This window comes from Atractosteus spatula, chromosome 6, assembly GCF_055471065.1.
Source record: "Atractosteus spatula isolate fAtrSpa1 chromosome 6, fAtrSpa1.hap1, whole genome shotgun sequence".
Classification (NCBI taxonomy): Eukaryota; Metazoa; Chordata; class Actinopteri; order Semionotiformes; family Lepisosteidae; genus Atractosteus; species Atractosteus spatula.
Genome location: NC_142711.1, coordinates 5,167,042 through 5,191,360, shown reverse-complemented (window position 1 = coordinate 5,191,360; position 24,319 = coordinate 5,167,042). Strand labels below are relative to the sequence as shown.

At 40.1% G+C, this 24,319-nt stretch overlaps 1 protein-coding gene across 31 annotated transcripts in view; it reads right to left on the bottom strand.

The window, feature by feature from the left end:
- epb41l3a (erythrocyte membrane protein band 4.1-like 3a) overlaps positions 1-24,319 on the bottom strand; it is a 110,505-nt gene that overhangs the window by 19,991 nt on the left and 66,195 nt on the right. For 13 of the 31 annotated variants that reach the window (XM_088919551.1, XM_088919543.1, XM_088919540.1 and 10 more), the window contains exons 4-14: positions 20,253-20,357; positions 19,285-19,327; positions 17,705-17,780; positions 16,849-17,067; positions 14,967-15,054; positions 12,143-12,295; positions 10,728-10,825; positions 8,990-9,165; positions 7,340-7,605; positions 4,686-5,252; positions 2,693-2,746 (exon numbers count right to left, since the gene is read on the bottom strand). In XM_088919551.1, the coding sequence (XP_088775677.1) occupies positions 2,693-2,746; positions 4,686-5,252; positions 7,340-7,605; positions 8,990-9,165; positions 10,728-10,825; positions 12,143-12,295; positions 14,967-15,054; positions 16,849-17,067; positions 17,705-17,780; positions 19,285-19,327; positions 20,253-20,357 (1,845 nt within the window). The remainder of the gene's footprint in view (positions 1-2,692; positions 2,747-4,685; positions 5,253-7,339; positions 7,606-8,989; positions 9,166-10,727; positions 10,826-12,142; positions 12,296-14,966; positions 15,055-16,848; positions 17,068-17,704; positions 17,781-19,284; positions 19,328-20,252; positions 20,358-24,319) is intronic. The other 18 variants (XM_088919569.1, XM_088919555.1, XM_088919562.1 and 15 more) reach the window with 5 other exon arrangements.

The following is a 24,319-nucleotide window of genomic DNA, read 5'->3' as shown; positions in this document are numbered from 1 at the left end:
TGAGTTAGTAGAGATGGTAGCCCTTACCATTGGCAAGGACGAAGTTGTAAATATCAACCACAACTACTAGAAAATCAGGCACAAAATATCCATAGTCCAAACACTGGCAACTCACGGAGTATGACTGTCCATGACCAGAATCCCAAAGATGTCCTCATTACCAGAGCAATGACAGGAATGCACAACTGCTAGGCTGACTGAACCGTCTTAGAGTTCAATTACGACTGTAAAACCGGAACCAAAACCACCAGCAAAAGCAGCAATGAACACACAAAATCATTGTTAAAGCAAGAGACCGAAGCAAAAGAAAAGACTTATTGCATTATGAATCCATTATAAAATACATTATGAAGGAGCACTTAAGCTTCAATCAATAACAGAGGAAGACCACATGATGAATATCACCCATGCCTGCAAAAAGACACTTGGATTTGATTTAAGTAAACACCAGGGCTGATCTCACAAATATGTGCTTGTGAGATCAAGGATTTCACTGATCACAAGCACACAGCTTTGAGTGTAGTGTACAGTGTCCCAGATCCCAAACAGAAGAAACGGACCCACCAACAATCAAGGCAGAGGCTCATAAGAGGACTTGTGACAGTCAGGTCATTTTAACATTTTGAAGATAACAAAATGCTTGTCTCTGGTAATGTGAACACTGCAATATCCTCCTGAAGTATGAGTGTCCTACAAAATTCATTAGCATCCTTTACCTGCTTGTTACACCATGTAATTATCCTCATTAAGGAATTACAGATGCCTTTGAAGACCAGAAAGGACCGTCATTGCTCATATATTACCTGAGGCAAAGGAGAAGATGGGCCTTACACTTCACATTCAGAAGACCAAAGCCTTCAAATCTTCAAGCTCCACCCATTCACCACTACCAGCCCCAGCAACACCAGGAAGCAGGAGTTTGAAGATCACAAAATTTAAAATCGAACCCAAACTAATGGGTCTTCTGTACTGTCATCACTCCTACCTTACTGTAACAGGGCTGAGACGTGAACCACCAGAAGAAGACATTTAAAAGAACAGAAGAAATGTCATCAGTGCCGTTTTAAGACCGTTTAACATATTAAGTGGGATGACGGGTGCATCAACACCAATGTCGTTTTCCAACCTGGTACCATGAGCATTTAAGCCGTGAGTCTCCACCACCACCTCCTTCGGGTTGGTCATGTTGTACAGATGTAAGATTTCAGCCTCCCAGATCAGGTAATCGCACCAGAGAAGGACAGAAGAAGCATACCAAAGATGGTAAAAGCAAACTTGAAGAAATGCGAAAATCAATATCAGCTTCTACAGGTTTTGGCCTTTGACCGAACCAAATGGAAGAAGAATATCTAGGAAGGAACCCAGCATTTTGACACCCAAAGGTGTGAGATTTAGGAGACAAAGTGAGAGCACTGAAGAGATCTCATCATGACTAAAATGACCTGTACATGGTCAAACATTTCCAGAAACAACATGTGCTCAACCTACCAAAGCAGTATGTGATGCACACATGGTTTATCAGTCACCTATGGGTACATAGAAGACAATCATGCTCAGCCACAAGGCACAGGCAAAGAGATGTATCACTGTAGAACAATGTTAACAACACTAAACATATCACGTCTTTAATGACGCAACATTCAGTCTTTGTGAACTCGGAGGTAGGACACTGGTTAGACAGCCAGCCATTGAATGATTTTAGGATACAAAGAGAGAGGGCACTGATGAATAAATTTATATAATTAGAAAAAAAACAATGTTTGCATGAGCATAGAAAGTACTATATCCTTCTTGGAAGTAGTTGTTTTTTTTACCAAAGCACTGCACTAATGTAAAGTTTCACGATAAAAGAAAAACGATCTAGAATGGATTATGCATTTAACGAGATATAACCATTCAGTACTGTGTTCGATTTTGCCATCCCACTCAACACAGAAATCTAGGTGTTGTTGAAAGAAACAGAAATGGGGAAGTCAATGAGGAAAAGGAACTGAAGGTTATTTTTTGAAAAATGTCTTAATTCCCAAGACTTTATGACCACAATTTGAACTACCGTTTGCTGTTTTTATTTAAAAAAAAACAAGTTCTCCACACAGGACTGCTCAATGGAGAAGCATCTTGTAAGTTGCAGACAGCTCAGCTACAGAAAGTACTGCACATAATTTTTCCATTTACTGAAGACTCGCACACTTTTCAGACCACACCCGACTTGATCTTAAGCATTTGGGGTTTCGCGGTGGCTCTGAGGCTAAGGATCTGTGCCTGTGGCTGGAAGGTTGCTGGTTCGTATCCCGCGGCCGGCAGAGGAATCCTACTCCGTTGGGGTCCTGAACAAGGCCCTTAACCCCAACTGCTCCAGGGGTGCTGTATAAATGGCTGACCCTGCACTTTGACCCCGAGCTTCTCTCTCTGTCTGTGTGTCTCATGGAGAGCAAGCTGGGGTATGCAAAAAGACGAATTCCTAATGCAAGAAATTGTATATGGCTAATAAAGAGATCTTATCTTATTTTCTTAGTTGTGTTAATGTATTTTTCTTTAAGATGTCAGTAGATAATAATACAGCCATTTATGCGACATACTACAATTTAAAAAAGTAGATCTGAACCCTTCTCTACACTCAACGTCTCGTCTCCTACATCAACTTCACTTCTCTAAGGTCTCACAGCAGCCCCAAGCTGATGACTGTACAAACCTCTGTGGCCGTTGTTTCCCCGTCAGCAGCAGTGTCCGTCTGCTCGCTGTCGGTCTATTTTGTTACAAGCGTATCCAGGGTCCAAATGGAAAGCAGGAAGAGAAAGACCCATCTCATCAGTGGTTCCGATATTTTTTTCCTCATGGAGTACAATTATATGCACTTACGTACATAGATGGGACTGTGGTTATGCATTTGGTTTAAGCAAGAAGTGCTCTTTTAAGCAGTAACAAAAAAAAAAACAAGCAAGCTAGATTTTGTCATTAGAACAGACTCAGAGGAAGTTTAAACCTCATGGCAAACACACATTGTTTTAATTAACACACACAAATCACGTTTATCTCAAAGATTCGATCTAAAAGCCAAACCATAAACAATTTCTTCTCTGGACTTTATTTGGAAAGCCAGGTGTCCACGTCAATTTTTTTTTAAAATCCCACGTCCAATTCTTGAGCAATTACAAATTTGGTGTCTTAAAAAGCAGCCAAAAACAGTGGTCCAACCCCAGTTTTAACCTTACTTCAGTTATACAAAATACAGTTGCTGCTAAACCACTGTTAAGAATTAATGGAAGTTGACAACTTTAAGCTACTATAACAGTCACCTGACTTTCAGGTCCTCCTCTGTCCCACCCATAAACAGTATTAACTACAAGTGTAGCAGTCTTTCTGCATTAGAATGTCTGATTCTACATTTTGCTCTTTTCTAAAAAGCAAGTGCATGCAGATTACACACTGATCTCAGTTTGTTCTTGGAAAGGAAGATAGCTATTGAAAGCTTAAATAAAAGAAATCATAGGCATCTTTCAGTCCATTCAGCTGATAATGTACTGTATGAAATGAAGATAGTTTATCTGCAGAAAGAGGATTTGTACAGTTCTTATATTTAATTGAAAGGACCATCTGTGTCTTTGGTGAGCTCTGGCAGACGTTGTTGCAAGGGATTTTTGCTTGGCCTTTTTTGTCTTTTTGAATCACCAGCCAATGTGATAGCTAGCCAAACATAATTCTTAGTTTATTTGTATTATAATGCTTCTGGCAAAACTCAATGCAGAGAAACTCCTACATAAGTTATAATGGTCTCTGTATTCCTTTTCATGCACTTATGCTGTTTTTTTAAAACAGTCAATGCCACTAAACCTTAGAGTTCTAATATTAAATTAAAATGGGTTAGGCACAAAATAAATCTTAAATTGAAAAAGTATGTCTCTTAACCTTTTTTCAAAATATGAAAGTGTAAAATACTACTGAAATACAGAGGTTAATACCTACATTGTCAAAGGCTAAATACCTACAATATTATTAAATAACATGAATTATGGGGTTATTTGTGAGCATTTTATTTCTTTACTGTGCATTAAAAACATCAAGATAAAATTATCACAATCTAGGTTTGTCTTGTAACACCTCCAATATTATGTGAATATAAATTCTTCCACTCTAAAGAGGGTTGATAAAAATGATGTACAACCATATGTCACTTTTCTAAGCAGCCTTGTGCTCTGCTAAAAAGCATGTAATTAATGGAAAGCAAGTTATATTTTACAAGTGTTAAGTGCAAGTGTTAAGACTGAATGCTTGCTACACTTTAAAAGCACACAATCATAACTAAAGTTGTACAACAAATTTGTGCTTTACCATCTTCCTTCAAAACCTTATTAAGTTTGGAAATTTTGGATTTTAGGAGTTCAATGTGTCAAAAGAAGCATTGAGCAATCCAAAAAACCTTACATACAGGTTTTGCTCAAAATACAAAACTCACATGTTTCTGCCCTTCAAATTCTGTTTATCTTCGTGCCTAACCCTTGACATGAAGAGAGCTAGTTATTCACATATGGAGCAACTTAAATGCTGCTTCTAAGCTATCCCTCTAATGAGCAATAGGCAGAAATGAGGTTCTGAAAGTAGGACCACTATGGCAGCAATCTAACACAGATTAGGACTGAAGCACTGAACACGTGAAAAAGGAGTGTGTTCTAGGCCGAGGTACACACCTCTTCCTCTGAACTGTCATTCAGGTCATTGTCAAGTGAGGCACTCAATGAGGCCGCCTTGGGCTCCAGGAAGCAGAGGCACATAGCCAGAGGAAAGGAGAGGGTGAGAGCGTATGGAACAGAGAAGGAGGCCGACAGCAGGAAGAAAAAGATGAACAAGAAGCAGGGGATGAGGGAGGGGGACTGGATAGGCAGGAAGTGTTGTACGCTTTCAGGAAGGAAGTTCATTTCTGAGAGGTCGGGGAAGGAAAGGTAGCCATCGTCATCCAAGAAGGAGGGGAGAGTAGGGAGATGCAAGGAGAATGAAAACAGGGTCCCCCCCTGGCCAGCCCTTTTCTGCGTGTAGCCCGAAACCACCAGGGCCGGCTCCTCCAAAACGCCGGGTTTCCTTTCTAACTCCGGCGGCCCCGGTGGGCTCGAGGCGCCCGTTTTTGCGGGGCTGGCCGACGCCGCTCTTGGGCGAGCGCGCTCCTTGCGTCTCCGGCGGAGCTTTGCGGGCAGGACAGGGGAGGCGGGGAGCAAGGAGTCGATGCGGAAAGGGTCGGGAGCATGGAATGAAGGCGACAGCTGGGGGGGGGAGGGGGCGCACGCACATACAAGTACAGTACAGGATCAAAGAAAGGACAAGAAAAAACTAATTAGTTAAATGGAAACAAGACAGATATCTCAGTTACCATTTACACTATTTTCCCCTTATGTTTCTGTCATAGAAGAGCAAAAGGAAGTTTTTTTTTTTACAATGCACTTGTTTCCTCTTAGACTTAAGAAGCTCATTGGTTTATATTTAAAAAAAACGTGGCAATTTTGAAATGTGTGTTTGATCTGACATTCGAAAAAAACACTTCCTCGGAAATCAAGATCATAGCTAGTTTGCTCTTTTTTAATTTAGCAGTTTGATTCCTCTGATATGACAAAGCACTGACTGCAAGACTACAACAGGCATCAAGTGCAAACTTTAGCTAAGATGTGTTCTGTTAAGTAGAAGCAGATTAGTAACTAAGGTCAGCATCAGCAGCCAAAAGGTTTAATCTTTGGAGGTAATGTAAGAGCATTAAGGCCCTATTAATTACTTAAACACTTTCCCAATTTAAACCTTTTTTTCCTGGAGGCATAGCTGTAAATCAATCCTGAAATCAGATTATCAGAGAAAAAGTCCAATACAATAAAGTCCACATTTCTTAACAATACATAACATTTTTTCCTAACCAAAACATGATAATCATTACTAGAGATTTTCATCTTTTCAAATGCTATTGCTTTTGATGTACACTGCACTTTAATTCTTAAGCTACATCAGTTACTGTACACCACTGTGCAGAACACATGAATGTACATTAGCCTATGTAAACCATTGTGTAAAACTAGATATAAGAACTGACAGCTGCATTTGAATAAATTCTTATTCCTAACAACAAGTTGTTCAGAAGAGGCCCTTCTGTTACATTAAGTATAACACCAATGTTTAACTGGGTTTAACAAAGCTTATTATGCTATCTTCTGGGTTTCAAAGGGTCATTCACACTAATGTAATAAAAAATGCAGCCATTAAAAGAATGTCAGCAATCAGCGTTTGTTTTGTACACCTGCTTTATGGCCACTTTAATACTTCTAAATATCAGCTGTCTCAACATGTATATCAGGTAAAGTTAGTTACACACATTGTAATAGAGAAATGTTGCTTTAACAGTCTAGCATTTGTCTTGTTTTTGCAGACAAAAAGACCTGGATGAACACTATGGGTTCATTTAAAAGGTTCAAATACCCTTTAGAGACCGAATTCATTGTTTCTAAACCTTAATTAACAATCCAATTCAAAAGTGCCCTGGTTTCAGTAAAAAACATAGGGAGAAACTAGGTAATAATAGTATGCTGTTTAAACTCTGTTTAATCACCTCTCTCATCTATTAACCGGGAAATGTAAAAAATGTTTACATCTCAGCCAGGCGGAGATGAAGGTCACTATTTTTATATCCTTCAGTTCACTCTAGGCCTCTGGTTCTAAACCTGAGGTATAAGATAACTCTTTCCGTGCGTGCGAGACAGGCCAGATTTTTTAGAAGAAAGATCATCGATAACACAATTTACTTCAACAGTTTTTGATCAGGGGTGCGAAGACCTATTTCGAGAAGCAAAGGGGACCAGGCTGCAGTAGAGGGTAAGACTCACTGGTCCAGGCAAAGGTGTGAGAGCACTGCAGACTTCTCTTCTCACAGCTCTCAGCTTTCCACGGGGCCTTGCCACCCGCTAAGAAGGTTTTATCGGGGCAGAATTAAGAAGCCTGCCACTTCCTAGAGAAGTGTAACTTGTTAAAAATCAAAAACGATGTCACACTCAAGCGAAAGACATTCCCAGCAACCACACCCATGAACAACAGAGGAATAGAGAGTTCAAAACAAGCCCAAAACTTGTAAGAACATAAACCCTATGTAAGCCCTGATACCACGTTGTACTGAGAAAAGAATTAGCATGCAACCCACACTGCCTTCAGAGACTTAGATCAGTTCCCGAGATTATGCGGGCAAACCTGCACAAGAACACACAACAAGGAACGCAGACCCAGAGTTCCCATCCGGAACAGGAAGTCCACGCAGTATTATTTAACCAGCCGCTGGACATGACCGACTTCAGCAGCTCGACTGTCTCTCAGAATGTACCTTCGCATCATGTCTGATGGGAGTGACAGGAGTGGGCTCTGCCGGCGTCTCCTTGGCCTCCTGCGCCTCCTCCTCCTCCTCCTCCTGCTGCTGCTGCTGCTCCTGCTCTTCCTCGGCCTTCTCCTCCTCCGCCTTCTTCTCAGGGGTGACCGTGGTGATGAGGTCGCCAGTGGCGATGCCCTTAGCCGTCCCGTACTGGGCAGTGCCCACCTCTGAAGCGGACATGGAATTCTTCATGAATATTTCGTGGGTTTCACTCACAGAGGCTAGATTGCAGGGAGATATTCAAACACTGAGACTAATCAGGAGGATTTTTTTCCCCACTGAGATTAAATTGTAAATATTAAGCATTAAAGACAGGAAGAGAAAAATCAAGTTGCATTCATACCATGCCAATAAAAAGGTCAAGGCTTCAAGTTTTTTTTACTATAGCCTTTCAATCCTGAATGTGAAATCAAAGTTATATTCTGAATTCATACAATATACCATTTGCTGTGCTTGTTGTAACAAAGGTCTAACTAGATTCGATTGATTGTCCGTTGTTTCCTGATTAGACACTTAATATTCACTAAAGATTTTAAAAGATTCTAAATCGACACAATCCCTTCATTATTTAGGAGCAAAACCAAGTCATGCAAGGCTCCATGTTCAGTATAAAATAGAGATATTTAGCAACATGATGAATACTACAGACAACACAAAAATCAATGCCAAAAAGACTGAAGCACATTTACAGAAAGAAAGCTGTCTGTGGACTTGCATTGATAGGACTCAAAAGATCTCAATTATTTTGCAATAATGGACAAGTAGTCAGAGTAACTGGATGTTATAATAGTCACATAATATACAGTAGCTACCTGATAAGATTAATTCACTTTGACTACCAGTTTAAATTCAGGCATTTTGTAATCTACTGAGCTAGGAAGATTAACAGAAATTAAATACTACATGAAGAATCCAACATTTTAATATGTTAAACACTGTCAGGTTAACAGAATTTTCTCATTTGTTTCCCTGACAGAATAAAGTTATTGAATCCTCACTGGAATTTGATTACGTTCAGAGAAAACAGCTTCATCCTTTTCATTTGTTTGTGGAAGCTGCACACAATAACAGGATAACACTGAAGCAATTGAAACTGCCAATTGCACAGAATGCATTCCCATTAATTGGTATATAAATGGCCAGTTTTATTCAAAGAAAACTATACTGAACCCTGGAACAACAGTGTTTTGACAGTAACAATTCTACGTGGGAGAGATTTTACTAAGATGCTGAAATATCCAGAGGGCAAAAACAGTACCTAAAAATAAAAAAAAAAATCCCTGATGCTTCATAAGCATACAGAAAGGAATAAAACTGAAAATGTTTCCAGTGGACGTTCCCTGTCTTTCCCTAAAACAGTTTCCAGAAAACCTGCGGAGCTTCATGAAGAGGTCTGGGAGGCGCTGATAAAACACTCTTGTCCTGCTCTAAATGGAAGTGTACCCTGCCCATGATGAAAAAGGTAATGAAGACGGATGATAAAACCGCAGCCTTCTTAAACGGCTGTGAGAGAGAGGTCACCAGGAGCGCAGTGTCCTCTGGCAGCAGCTGCAGCGGCCGGGGATTAAAGCCGTTATTTTCATGTTTAAGGTCAGTCCCACTTACCCCCGTCCAGGCTGCGCGACATGGTGTAGCGCTTGCTGGAAGAGCGCTCGAAGTAGGGAGCGGGCCGGACGATCTGGGAGCTGGCTCTCCGCGTCTGGGCCTGCGTCCGGCCGCTGTAGCGGAACTTGGAGCCCAGCGTGAGGAACTTCTTCGGCGGAGCCTCGGGAGACACCAGCCTTTGGGAGGGAGACGGAGGCGGGTTTAAGCCCCGGCGACGCAAAGCAGCTCAAAACGCTCAAAGGGGCGGGGTGGCAGCGATAAAAAAAAACAAACAAAAATGAAACGCAAACTATACCACACGGCAGTTCGTGAGGGTATCGGGCCACTCGGGCCCATCTGAACCGTGTGCTCAGAAACATCCTTGCAGTGCCACCTTCCAGTGTGCCATCACGTGTACTGACACCACTGACATACCCTGTTCCATCCACACTCTCAGACACGCCAGAAGGTCCCTGGGGAAACATCTTTGGGCCACAAGCAGCACATGGAAAAGCAGCATCATAAATCACTAGGTGGCATTATTCCACATTCCGAATGCCAATCTAAATTGATCCTGAAATAGTCTTGGATTCTCTATCCTGGATTGCTAAATACTGTACAGCTACCTTGAACTATGGCACTTGGCTGTATGCATATCGAACTGTGCATTTGCAGAGTTAATTAGATGGGTTGGTTTTCTCCCACAGTAGGTTAATTGTTTTGTGGGAACTCTGGCCCTGGAGTGCATGTGTGCATGCCTTTGTTTATGCCAGTGTGTGCCCTGTGACGGACTGGCGTTCTGTCCAGGCTGTACCCTGCCTTGCACCCGTGCTTGCAGGGATAGGCTCTGGCTCCCCTGTGACCCAGTACTAGATGAAGCAGTTAGAAAACGGGTAGAAGGATAAGTTGGATAAATAAAAAAAACAGGTTGTTGTTACACACAAAAAATCTTCATCTGGCCCAGGAGACAACACAGCAAAGACTTGATTTTTGGCACTAAGGCACTACAACAATGTTAAGGAGCACACAGTTATTATGCAATACTCTGTTACATTCTGATAAGCAGTTTGGTAGAGTATGTTTCATTTTGTTTTGCACAGATATCCCCTTTCAAAGCAGCTGTCACACACAGACATATGTACATCCATTCATTGATTTATCTTTCATGTAAGACTAATCAGTTTACAATAACGCTATCACTGTAGCATTGTGCTCTATCAAGGATAACTTCAACCCCTGCTTATTCTTGGGCTAGACATTAAAAATAATGGTTTGTCTTTGTGTTCTTATACTTAATTTGCCTTATGCTCAAGGATAACAGATGTCTGCTCAATATTAAGAAAAAATGCCATCTGATTCCAAGATAGCAGTGATCACGTCAGGCATATTTTTCATAATCCTTTAGGAACTGTTGCTATGCATCTAGGCTGCTGTCTTACTAATTAGTAATTTTAAAAAAGATGCCTTGTTGGAGGACAAGCCTGATTATTAATTAATTCTGATCACTGTAGTGCAACTATTATAGAACAGCAGGCTGATAATATGACATTGATCTAACAGTAGGTAGTGTCCCTAAGTGTTGTACAGTATATTCAGAGAACCGTACATTTTACCTTTCTGAAAGCATTAGTAAAATATAGTATTAAGTACAGGTAAAACATGGATAATTTTAGTACACATTTTAACAGTTTAATGCCTCATAACTGTTAGAGCTACTCTGTGTCTTTATGTGTACCAGCGCACCTCAATGTGCCCCTACCTGAAGAATGTATGATGCTCCACACACACCTTCCACAGCCTCTTAGCAGCCCGATGGTTCGGTAATTTAAAGCCAATAGTGCTTTCAAATTGCTCAAACTGGAGAAGAAGCAAGAACAAGGTTTTTCCTCATTAAAAAAAGGTCCAGCTCTCATTTACAAAACATGCTAGGTTAGGAGGACTCTCGATTTTAAGCCATTGTCCCAATTTCGGCTTTGAATTATAAATACAGGATATCTCAGTTTTCCAGTTTCTAGTTTTCACTTCCGCTGACTTCCTGCTTGTCAGATCCCAGAAGGGAACAAAATGAGTCTCCCTGTGCTTGAATGATACCCGAGTGTGTTTTAACAGGGCCTTGAAGAGTCTGGCTGTAGGAGCATGACAAAATGAGGAGGGTTCACTGCTGGAGAGAGTGGTGAAACCTGTTAGCTTTAGGCCAGTGAAAGCGCCCAAAATGAAGGAGAAGGGGCACATTTATTTTATATTTAAAATTACAGATATTACTGAAAACAAAGGTAATGAAACATCAATAATCCAACAGCGCACAGGTACCTTTAAAGAGCTAGTCAATTCTCTTCCTAGCTGTTTTGTAGAGTGCAGGGAGATCAAATACGCTTGAGAAGGCAAGATGTCATACACACCAAAGGCTGTGCCGCCTCAAGAGTCAAGATTTATTTTGACTGCATTTCTTTAAACTGGTGAAAGGGCAAGGCTTTAACCTGAATCATGGACTGAAAAGTGGAGGGCTACTTATAGCATTATAAATATTTTCTGTTATGTGATGCGGAAGTAAAAAATTCAGAGGTTTTTCTTGAACCCCTCGTGTAATCCCAGTTAATGTAGGTGGCATAACTATAGTGCCAGGAAGCAATTTCCAAACCCATTTCCCCTTCTGCGATTTCATAACAGTGTAAAGTGATTATTCACAATTATGTACTTAGTTTTAACACGTAGATTAGCAAAAACAATTCTCAACATCAGTCGCCACGATGCTTAAATTACTATTAGATTAATAATATGAAATAATAATATTACTCATATTTACTCAAGACAGGTATTTTAAATGTACTAAGAATGTAATGTTTGTCATATAATAATCCATGAATCTGTTATCATCAAGGCACAAATGGGCACATTTCTCTTTCGATAAAATTCATGTTTTATCAATAAATTTATATTTGACTTTAGTCTTGTGATCTGTAAAACTAGAGCAAATTTCCGAAAATATTAATGGCATACATCTTTAATTTTGCCTCGTGCTCCTCCTTAAAGGTGGTGGTTCCTACAGGGTGAAGTAATAAGTCCGTGCATAGAACTGTGAAGCCATCTTGTGCTTTAGCACATTATAAAGTAATGCAATACATCAGAGAACCCACAAGGATTAACTTTCCCCCCAATTCCAACACCATTCCTTACCTCCCCAGGCCGGATTTTAATGTAAAAGTTGTTCCTTTTGTAAGAGATCTTGAGGACCTTGGGCCAAGCGAACCGGTTTATTCTCAGCCTGTCTCGGTAGATCAGCAGACCGCTGGCACAAACTCCAAGCATGATGTCCACTCCTTCAGAATCCTGCGCAATTAATGCACCATTAGCACTGAGCGTGGCACTCATTTCTCATCGGCAACCGAAGGCACAGAAAGGGTAAAAAAACAAGTGCTCGGCACCAGGTGTCTTTTTGAGCACGGTAACAATAAAGTTACCAATAGTCAAAGAGCAAATTATCTAGGCCAACATTAAAACAAGAAACCAGGAAAGTTTCCTGCCTTTATTTTTCTAATATGGTGTAAATAATATCAGGCTCAGGTCATATTTTCTTAATATTGTAAAATCAAGGTTTACAGCAGAAAAGAAAAATAAAACCGTGGACAAACTGAGCTCATCTGAATGCACAAAGATCAAATAGTCCTCACTGTGCAATTCATTCATAGGTTCTCTGCAGCTGTTTCACTTCATTTTAAATTGCAACTTCTGTCAAGGATGAATGTAGAACGTGTGCAGAGCAGGAAACTAATGCATGTCAGTGGAAAATAATTTTTAGCAGCTTATGCAATCTTCAGGGATGCCCTGCTACTACCTTAAATTTAATTTGACAACGTTTTCAGCCTACACCTTGTCGATGACACCTTGGTACCTCACAGTTTCACTTTGTAAAAGGTAAAATTCTTGTTGAAATGTTCCTTTGCCTTCGTGGTGTAGTTTTTGCTGGAAGCTGTAGAAATAAACTAGCAGCAGCCATATCACCCTGCAACTCACAGTAGGCAGCCCACTGAAGCTCAGCAGGTGTGAGCCTGGTCAGTACCTGCATGGGAGACCTCCTGGGAAAAACTAAGGTTGCTGCTGGAAGAGGTGTTAGTGGGGCCAGTAGGGGGCGCTCACCCTGCGGTCCATGTGGGTCCTACTGCCCCAGTATAGTGACGGGGACACTATACTGTAAACAGGCGCCGTCTTTCGGATGAGACGTAAAACCGAGGTCCTGACTCTCTGTGGTCATTAAAAATCCCAGGGCGTTTCTCAAAAAGAGTAGGGGTGTAACTCCAGCGTCCTGGCCAAATTTCTCACTGACCTTTACCAATCGTGGCCTCCTAATAATCCCCATCTATGAACTGGTTTCATTACTCTGCTCTCCTCCCCACTGAGAGCTGGTGTGTGGGGAATGTACTGGTGCACTATGGCTGCCGTCGCATCATCCAGGTGGGGCTGCACATTGGTGGAGGGGATCCCCGTTACCTGTAAAGCGCTTTGAGTGGAGTGTCCAGAAAAGCGCTATATAATTGTAAGCAATTATAATAATAATAATAATAATAATTATTATTATTATTATTATTATAAACTGTGGGACCTTCCACTGTATATTTATTCTGAACTCACGTGAAACATCTTTACTGCACATACTGTAGGTGGACTCCATTCAACCAACTGGCACCAGAGCCTATTCAGATGTGTTACAGCAAAGGGGGTGAATACTGATGCAATCATCCATTTTCTGTTTAATATTTATAGTTCATTTAGAACGGTCTGTAGAATTTTGTTTTCACTTTGACATTATAGCGTGGCTTGTATCGATCAATGGCAGAAAAATACCAATTAGATACATTATGATTATATACTGTAACACAATCACATGAGAAAACGTCCAGGGAGAGTGAATACTTCTGACAGCCACTGGATGTGACAAACAGAACCCAACTCAGTTAAGCTGACAGTCCTTGCTGTATCTCATTTTGATCAGAATCTGATCATTTCTGTCTTCTTACCTGCAGCGACGTTGCAAATGAAAAGCAGCAGACAATAACCATTCCTGGCATGACCCAGAAATGCACATTAAAGTCTGCCCTGGGCAGACCAGGGCAAGGGGAGTCTGGCTCAAGCTCTTTGAAACAGGCAAAAGCAGCCTGTATGGTTTGTATGGGAGCACACTCACCCTCAAACCATCCATTTCCAGTGAAGCAGTGATGATTTTTCTAACAGCAAGCCACAATTCCTAATGCCATTTTGCAGCTACCCAGCCACAGGGCTAATGATGAGGTCTAGATCTAAGGTCATGCAGAAGGTATAGATATAGTATATAATGTAGTCTTACCTCCACAGTTGGAGTCAGACACTCAAAGATGCTCCCTATTAACTAGGCCATTTAACAAAAAGAGAAGATACATGCTCATCTAACCAAACTGTTGGATAATTATTTTAAATCCTTATTATGGATGCAAAACATTTTTGTCTGTCTGAGTAAGGCCCATTTACAATACAGTGGTGTTGGTCTGGTTTTCAGCTCTTTTTTGTGTGAATGGGCATCTTCACTTAAAACTCAGCCTGCGTACGTTTAAATCAGTAATATGCAGCTTTGATGTACAACAGCTCAGCAGCTTAATCACATAAATAATAAATGCCTTGTGCATCCAAATGGCACCTGTTGAATGTATATTCATAAGGGCCTAACGCCAAATTTCAATCCACAATTTGAAGCGGTGAACCAAAACTTTTTTTTTAAATCTAATGAGTGAACTCTGATTTGTTTGGAAAACCGATATCTGATGTATTCAGAACATATGTGAAAAGCTACTACAGTTTTCCCTACGTTAACTGGCGACTAGGAAAAATGCTTGATAAATTCTCCCCACAGGTGCTATTTGCTGGCAGAAGGAAGCAAGTCAAATGAGGTCATGTCAGCTTTAACCTTTGATATACTGAATCCTTGCCTACATTTGAGTGCATTAAAACCTGAAACACTAGTGTCAGTTACCTTGGCATGATGGAGATCCACTCCATACATAGACAGCTTTTTGGCATTCTCCAAAAAATGCATCTCTGCTTCAGCAGGAGTCATTCCTCTGGCAGGATTAGAAGAAAATAAACAGGCCCTCATTAGTGTTTATCTCACTCCTATATACCATGGAAAAACTAGCAAAATATCTGGGGTTTTCGTTAGGGCCAAACCTGAAACAGTGTTTGGGTCTGAAAGGAGAACAAAAAGATGATTACTACTCTCTACATCACATTTTCTTTAAGCAAAAATTGAACCCCAAACACTTCACAGTTGAAGAGCTGAAATAAAAACATATGCTTGCACACTGAAATGAAGAATTTAAGTCCCATCTTTGTGCCTTCAATTCTTCAGCATCAAATGACAAATAGTGTGAAATCACAGGGGTAAGAGATCCCAAAGAATTTTTGCGACAATAAAAAATTTTACTGGGATAACTCCATGGTGATCTGTGTTGCAAGAACACCAAAATCAATGTAATCCTCTCAACTTTCAGTTTAGCAACACTTATTCCCTACCTGGGAAATGTCACTCAAATATGCATTCATATGGAATCTATGCTATGCACCGGCCTAAAGTATTGGCAGACATTAACCCTGTGAGCACAGCTGGGCCGAAACTTAAGAAGGCAAACTTGGCCAAATAACAACCTCTCTGATCTAACAGATGCTGTACGGATTCAACAGAAAGGTATTCCTGTGGTTACATGAGTCAGTCTCTCTGCCCATCCACAGCCACTTGCATGCTTGTGTTCAGCTAACAAAGGAGGCTAGAAATTCATTACTGATGCACCATCTGACCCGAGGCCACACATGACTTTCCCTCTTTTCAGTCAGAAGAGCTTTCACAATGATGGTTTGATGTTGCAGCCAAAACATTCAGAAAAATCTCGCAATGGGATTTCTGTTTGTAAAACAAGTATATACAGTATAGAGTTCTTCCCACTTACACCAGCCACAGCTTTTGCAGGCAATGCTGTGAGCTACAGCCTTTTCCCATCATCTTAAGAGTCAATAATAAAGCCATCTTTTACACAATTCTCCACTCTCAAGTCTGATATTTGGACGGGGTTATAGAGTATCTACACAAAGTAGCACTGTCTCCAGCTAGACAGTTAGTTGCACTTTGAAAAGGATCCATTCTGGCTGCATAGAGCTTTGTTCTCAAGTCTTAGGGCAGCAGAAAGGAGGTCCTTCAGCAATGTCACCTAAATTTATTCAGTTAAAATAAACAAAAGCTTTCATACTATTACAAACCATATCTGTGTGTACGAGTCCACGCAGCAGGAGGCAAGCAATACTAGTGCTATCTTAAATCTTGCTGTATGGCTTCCTATTCCCAGGAAATAATACAATTTGACAAAAAAGTTTAAAAATTATACTAACGAATGGATTTGAAACAATAACAAAAAGGTGCACAAACGTGTGTTGAAGAGCACCAAAATGGACACAGTCCCTGAACCCTCCACATGACGTAGGTCACAGAAACGGGAAGGAAATTAAAGCTTCTATTATTCCCATGAAAACACATGGAGATAGGAGTGGCAGGAAGAAGCAGAGGTAAACTACACCTTTTTTATAAGTATGCCGTATAAAATGCAACAGTGGTACCCACGTTTAAAAAAATAAATAAAATCTATCACATTTCTATATAAAATATAGAAATCCAACCTTTTTTAGCTTTTCCTCAGAGTATTATAAAAGGTATCGTGAGCTTGCTTTCCTTGGACCAGACAGAGCTGGACCAATAAAGTACACCTGAACGGGCACAACTCACGACCTGTAAACCACTCTCTCGATATTAATACCAAGCCTCAGATATCCCACAGAGAGCCTGCAAACGCATCGGGGGTAGGACTCACTTGTAGTTTTTGTGCAGATCCATGACCTTCTCCTCGAGCTCCTTGGTCTGGTTGGGGGCGAAGCGGAACTCGCTCACGTACTCGGTGCCGTACTCCTCCGGGTCGTAGTCGCCGAGCTCCGACTGCACGGTGTACGAGCCCAGCAGGGTGTGCGTGGCGAAGGAGCAGGGCAGGCGCCCCGAGACCACGTCGTCCCGCAGCTGCAGGCACAGGTAGTATCTGAAAGGCAGGACATGTTCTGCGCATTAAATGGAGACTCCTGCTCAGACACGATTATCTTAAAGAAAGCATCTGTCAGCAGCACGCATTAAATAAAACGGCATACAGGCACTGCCTGGGTTACAGAACACACAGCGTAAACAAATCCGAACGATTTAAATAACCCAATCTGAGTTTATTTTTAGATACCGTGCATATGTAAGTGAGAAATACAGCAGTGCAATGCTTCATCAAATAAATTTAACCTACACGCTTTTATTTTTATTCCCACAGCCTAATCTATAGTTTAATCCAAGAATGACTTGTTTCATTTTATTGCAGAATACGGTGTATTCTTTACATTATGAAATAGGTTCATGCGAGCTAAGTGCATAGAACAGAATAAACCCACTATCAGAGTATAAAATAGTAAACACGCATATGATTCAAGAATGAAATCCAATTTATAGATCGAAACCAAACCCTTATGTTAGTCAAGGACTGTATACAATCATCTGTCCTCCTGACATAAAAAATAATGGTAATAGAAAACATTCCAGTCGTCTTTCATGTAGAATCAAATATGTTTTTGATTAGAGTGCCGGTAGTTTTGTACATTGCTGAAGAGGTTGTTTTTTTTTTTTGCAGACTGTCTTACCTTGTGATGTCCTCAGAAAGCTGTGAGGGATCTGGGGGGTAAAACTTGACGTTGAAGGCAAAGTTCCAAGGACCACCTGTAAGACAAGACAGCTTTCAGCTCCCAGGAATTCTGTGGTCAGGGAAAGATCAAGTCGAAGACAATTTGCACAAAAACCATCCCTCGGACAACAGTCGAAAGAAGAGTCACTGAATCCGAAGCCTCCGCGTTTGAAATGATCATCGTGGATGTCAAGGGCTGCTTCACTTTCAGTTCTACATTTCTCTGGACCATTCATAGAACTGGAGATGTAGTTTTTAGCAGCATCTTTCACAAAATAAAATGAACTCTTGATCTTTTCTTTGAAAACTGAAACCTACAAACATTTTTGCTAAAGGAGATTTATATACAGTATATAGCTCTGAAAATTATCCAGAAGAATCTGCAAATCCTTGATTTTTTTTACATTAAAAAAGAAGAGAAATATGAACAGCAATTGTATTTTGTGCTAAAATATCTAATTGTCTTTTGAAAAAAATCATTAGAAATTTTGCTCTGCAGCTAAATCTACATCTATGTCCGTACTTTAACGATGGTGCTAAATAATGACAGGTAAATTGCACTGTATTTTTATGTTCATGCCCTTGATAAAAAGTTACAAAAGATAACTAACGAGGAGTCATTTTCCTTTCTTAAAATAGCCAAAAGTCCATCGTCTAATTGACTAAAAGCTGGTATCAGCAACATCCAATCTGTTTTTCTCATTTTGTCAACTCTCAGTGCAGACTTAACAAAATGGGGAATTCCGTTTCCCACATTCAGTGAAAATACTCAATCAATAAAAGAGTTAACAAGCAAGGAGCATTGGTTTATGGAAAAGTACGATCAGTGGTTATGTGCACAAATCAAGGGGTGATGTGCAATTATTTACAGGTGCTTAGGATGACTGTGTGTGAAGGATACTCAGGTTCTTGTGCAGCTGTGTGGATTCCTGGAGCACTGTTGTGTAAGGACTATGTATAGGTTAATGTCTGTTGTTTAATGCTATATCTGTTTTTAATACATAAAATTTAATATTCATATCTGTTTATTGTTTATTTGTACAGCCTGTAAGTTTATGATAAACGTCATGTAAAACAGCTGTTGGATGCAACACAAATTTAAAAGAAATCAGATTGACAAAGTATTATTGGATTGCATCATTTAAAGTTTAAAGGGAAGTTTCAAAGTGTAATGACAACTAAAGAAAAATAGAAAGGAAGCAGATAATGGACTCAGCATGGTCTAAACAGCCTTGTTCATGTCCTGTTCTACCAATCAAGCAAACTTGTAACCATATATGATGAAAACAGACTGAAAGGTGTTTTAAGTTGGTAAATCATCTTATACTTTGAGAAAAACGATCTAAAAAAATCTAAAACGTACATACCATATTAATGTATAAATATACAAACAACGTAAATTGGCTACAGTTGGACTAGTTATACTGAACAAGGTACCAAACTCGGAGCAGTGCTAAATCAACAGCACTGGGGGAGGGCTGGAAAATATTTACATTATGTTAGGGAAGAAGGTGTTAAAACAAAAGTGTAAGAACTTACTTCTTATTTGCTTTTTAATTTCCTTGGCAGGGTCCAACCAATTCTAAAACAAAAATTTAAAACCGAATCATTTCAAAATATACAGGTATCGAACAAAGCAGTCTTTTGCTGAATGTTAATTTTGTCAAGTGTTGAGTGAGCACCTCTAATACAAAATTTAACATTATAAGCATTACAGGGGAAAAAACGGATTAAATTAAATGATAAAAAACAGGAGATTACATTCTCCATAAGATGTACACAAAAACATATCCAGAAAAAAAAAGAGGGTGCACTAATATTGTTCTGCCCACCATGACAGCTTCTTACTGCTGGTGAAAAGCAGGCATTAGTAAACTGAGCAGTAAAGCTGCAGTCTTGTTTCTTCGGAATATCAGCAGGTTAGCAGCATGTTAATGTAACATCTTTGATAATCTATACTTTTAAGCATGAGTTACGAAGAACAGGCAATATAAAAAAGCAGTTTTCAAGCTTGGAACTGGAGAACTTTTTTTTAACTCAGTAAATGTGCATTCCCCATAGCCACTACCAACAAGTATACTTGTATGCTACACCTGCAGCTAGTATAATTATTATTTGTATATAACTTAGTAATTAGTGTAAAATCCCAGTCTAAGCTATGTCCATAATAAACCTTTCTAGCAAACGCCCCTGCTATCTTGCTTATTTTGACTAGAGATGTTATCTGAATGTAGGAACAGATAAACACATGCTATGAAATTTAAAAAAAATAATAATGTATCTTGTAGAACTCGCATAAATCAAAACTAGAGTACACAAAAGACCTCTTAAAGCTTTAATTCATTCCTCTATCTCATGAATGTCAATACACACAGCTGTTTTGAGAATTAGCGGAAAGCTTAGCTGGTTAAGGTAGTAAAAATTTAAAAATATCCAGTTGATTTCTCATTTCCATTATCGCTTTGCAAGAGTAATTTACAGCAGCTGGCAAAATGTGCATTACACACCTTCTGGTTCTCCATGTCTCGGAATGTAATACCAAAGTAGTCCTTTTCCAGGAGGTTGAGCTGTTCACATACTTTGTCAAAAAGCACCTGGCCCTTGGAGCGTTTCTGTAAAGTCGGGAAAAAAAATATTTCAGCACCAACATGTACATAAAGCAAAACCAAACCAACACAGAACGCTTTTATCTCTGCAAAGCCAGAAGGACAACAGTGGAATTGAACCTCTCCCACTTCCTCCAGTCAATCAACACTGTACAATACTATGACGAATCGCAGATCTGTATACAAACCCTCACACACTGTATTCATGCAGTGTATGGGGAGAGCATTTTTATATGAAACGATCCAGCCACAACGTTTTTTCTTTGAAACCCATCACAAGATGCAAAAATCCCCAAGAAAGGTTCCTCGCAGCACACCCTCCCCTCATCCCCTTGTCATCTTTCTCTCTAACCTTGGCTGAAACAGTGCAAATAAAAGACAGGAGGTTTTCTCAAAGCTAGACAAGGCACCAAGCCAATAAACCACCACACTGACATGCAGACTACAAATGCAGAACAAGCACCTTGCCAGACAGTCACAAAATATAGAGCCGGTCACGGTTTCTCAACTCAACTACCATATTCTAGGACAAACATCAGTTCATAAATTTAGAAGGCACGTAACTGTCAATTTAGCACAGTTTCATAAAATAATATGACACCTGAAGAAGGCTCCACGGCTGAAACATTGTGTTTTCTTTCTTCCTTTTTTCAGCATGGAATAAACCTGTTACTTGTTCATAAAATAATTATCTGCTGAGGAGGGGCACCAATACTTAGACCTGTGACAGTGGCTCAGTAGTCTCCCCCAGCTAAAAAAAACAGTTCTAGAGTCAGTCCGGCTGACTAACAATGGGCAATCTGAGGGCGAGGAACATAAAAAGAATGACAAAAATGTAAATTCCAATTTAATAGGGAGCCACAGCAGAAAAGGAACAGTCCAGTTCCCTATTTCCTATTGCAAAAGCCCACTTACAATAAAGCATGGGGAACAGTGGGGCTTGAGCATTCTGAATTACCTGTACGTCTGGAGAAAGCGTTCTATTACGCAAAACTGTTCATCACCACCCTGTGTGGGAGGTGGGCAATGTGACACCCAAGGAGACAGTGACATGGAAATGGTATTTGCTCTCTCTGTAGAAACACACAAGAGAAAGCCATTTCCCTATATCCAGGCAACATGGCAAGCACAGAAGGACTGGGGGATGGGACTGTGCTGCTCAGTCATTAAATCCAGTTCTACCAAAGATGGGAACATCCCCAACACCAAAATGCAAATCCTACCTGTGGTCTTTTGTAAATATATACATACTGTATTATTCATGCAGAATGAACACAAGCACATTACTATCTTCATCTTACCATTTAAAAAGTGCTTCAAGGCTACAGCTGCATATTTATTTAATAACTTTTAAGGCAAGTGTGGATGGGGGTAGTAAAATGGTGAATTCAGGTTGGGTGTTCTTTAATTTTTTCTTCATATTCAGAAACACTTCATACCAAAACGCACAGAACACAACTGATATTTCTAAGAAAAGTCAGTGTGGTGTTTAATGACCCATTACAAAACCCACAAGCAAACATACTTTCAGCACTAGCAAAGAGGTCATGAGACAGGATGTTTCCCTGGGTTAAGTGAGCAATCTTCCTGAAACAAGGTAACCACTTGTTTGGAGAGCAAACATGTTACCATGGTAGATGACAGTCTGCTGCTCAGTCTTGCTTTGATTCAGCACAAGATACTAAGGAAAGGCTGGTTATTGCATCATACCAAAGCTGTTGACAACAGAATAGTGAATAAAAACCTGGAAACCTTTTTGCGACCAGATTATATGCCTTTGAACAGTCAACAGAAATGTCTGACTTGAGGGCCAGTACTTATGGGTGAGCAAAAAGGCAGCAGAAAATCATTTCTGCTTTAAGAACATTAGAACTAAAAAGCATAGAAAGGCACTGAGATTAAGGGAAAAGTGCTGTACTGAAAGAGGATTGTGTGCTTGGGAGTGTGGGGGGGGGGGGGGGGGTTGGGGTCGAATCACGTACCTACAGCAGGGTCATATTATTTTCTTGCTTTCTCTGAATGATAAAACTTGGAAAGCACAAGGGGAAAAAAAACATTCAAGTACAAATTCAAATTGTCAAAACATCTTGCATTGTGCTGCACTGCAAAACACCTTGGTGCACATTTATAAAATAATGCCTTGCATGGCAAGTCCAGCACAAACGGAATTGTTAAATTGTTCAATTCCCTGCGAGATTCTTTCCAGTCTTAAAAGATGTGTGAAAATGAAAAATTCTGAGGTTGCGACTCAGAAGCTGGTGATGTTAATTAAATTAAATACAGACTACAATAAAAACAAGATAAATAACGGGTGTTGAACAATGCAGCTGATGCGAACTTAAAGGCTTGCACACTGTGGGAGATAATATTTGGCATTTGTTTTGTGAGCTGTATGAAGCTATCGGCATACAGATCACAAAGAACACAAAGGAACTCTCAGCTTCATACGGTGCACAAAACACTCTAACGTTACTGTGTCCCATGTGTAAGATTTTAATGCTGAAAAGAAATACTGTAGGTGTACATACAGTAGTTCCCTTTAAATTGATTCAATAGGAACAAACTTAATATAACTGACAAATGTACAGTTTTAAAAATGTTTTCTGCTTAAAAATTCAATAAAATGTTACACAGTGATCTTATCACATCTTGTGAGACTGATCCACAAGTAATATTTGACATAACTAATTAAGTCCAGAAAGCATCAAGGTCAGGTTTATTTGCACCCTCGCTAATAATAGATTACACTGACTGGACGCGTCCTGCAGTGTGCTATGAGGTTCTGGAACTTCAGAGGGGAAATGTATGTAGAATTTGTTTTCCTTTAGTGAACTGCTACCTTGAGTTAGAATCACAAATTTCCAATCGGATTGTGGTCTTGAGATTGAGAACAAGATAAGCATGATGAGAATACACAGTTAGAAGAGACAGTAGATGGGGACACTGAATACAGTAGGAGCAGAGGGGTAAAGAACAGAACCAGTCCAGTAAAGGCTCTGCTAAAGAAGAAGGTTTTGAGAGAGTTCCAGAGATTGGGGGGATAACAGGAGAAGGCCCTGTCACCCATAGAGTGTAGACGGGCTTGGGAGACGAGACGAGACCAGAATTAGAAGAGCGAAGGTTGCGAGGTGGGGAGTAAGGCGATAGTAGCTCAGACAGGTACTGAGGTGCCAAGCAGAGACTTGTAGGTGAGCATGAGGATTTTGAAGTCGACATGAAACTTGACAGGAAGCCAGTGCAAGGACTTAAGGATAAGAGTAGTCTAGCGGTGTTTCTAAGGTGAAAGTACAAATAGGGTTACAGCACTGGCTTTACAAAGTTGATGGGGGTGCCAATAAGCACGACTTTAGTCTTGTCACAGTTAAGATGAAGGAAATTTTGAGTCATCCAATTTTTTATATTGGAGATGCAACTAGATAGAACAGAGACAACCACATCAGTGTCAGGTTTGGTATGGATGCATCTTTGATTATCAGGCCATGTGATCTTAAAAGCTGACCAAGAAGAAACATGTAAGGGCCACAGTATTGAGCCCTGAGGAACACCAGACGTAATGAGTCCAATTTAAGACCTAAATCCAGACAAAGTGACAGCGATCAGTGAGGTAAGACGTCAACCATTTGAGAGCAGTGTCAGAAACTCCAAACACAGTCTCAAGATGAGAAAGTAAGATATCACGGTTAACAGTGTCGAAAGCAGCATTTTTTATTTTAACAATGTTCGGCAAGTGAGCTGCCTCATTTGGTGGTTCACCCTGAGAAGAGGCTTGAAAGCCAGCTGTGGCCATTATAATTAAACTAGGACGCTACAATGCGTCAATGAATTTGTGTGAAATCTTTTACTATAGTGTGCGAACCATTAAACTAACAGGCTGGTCATTGTTAAGGTAAAACTTTATCAAAACTGTTTTTTTCTTTACTCTGAGCCAGTGTAGAAATTAAATCTGTACAATGAAAAACAGAGCGGTG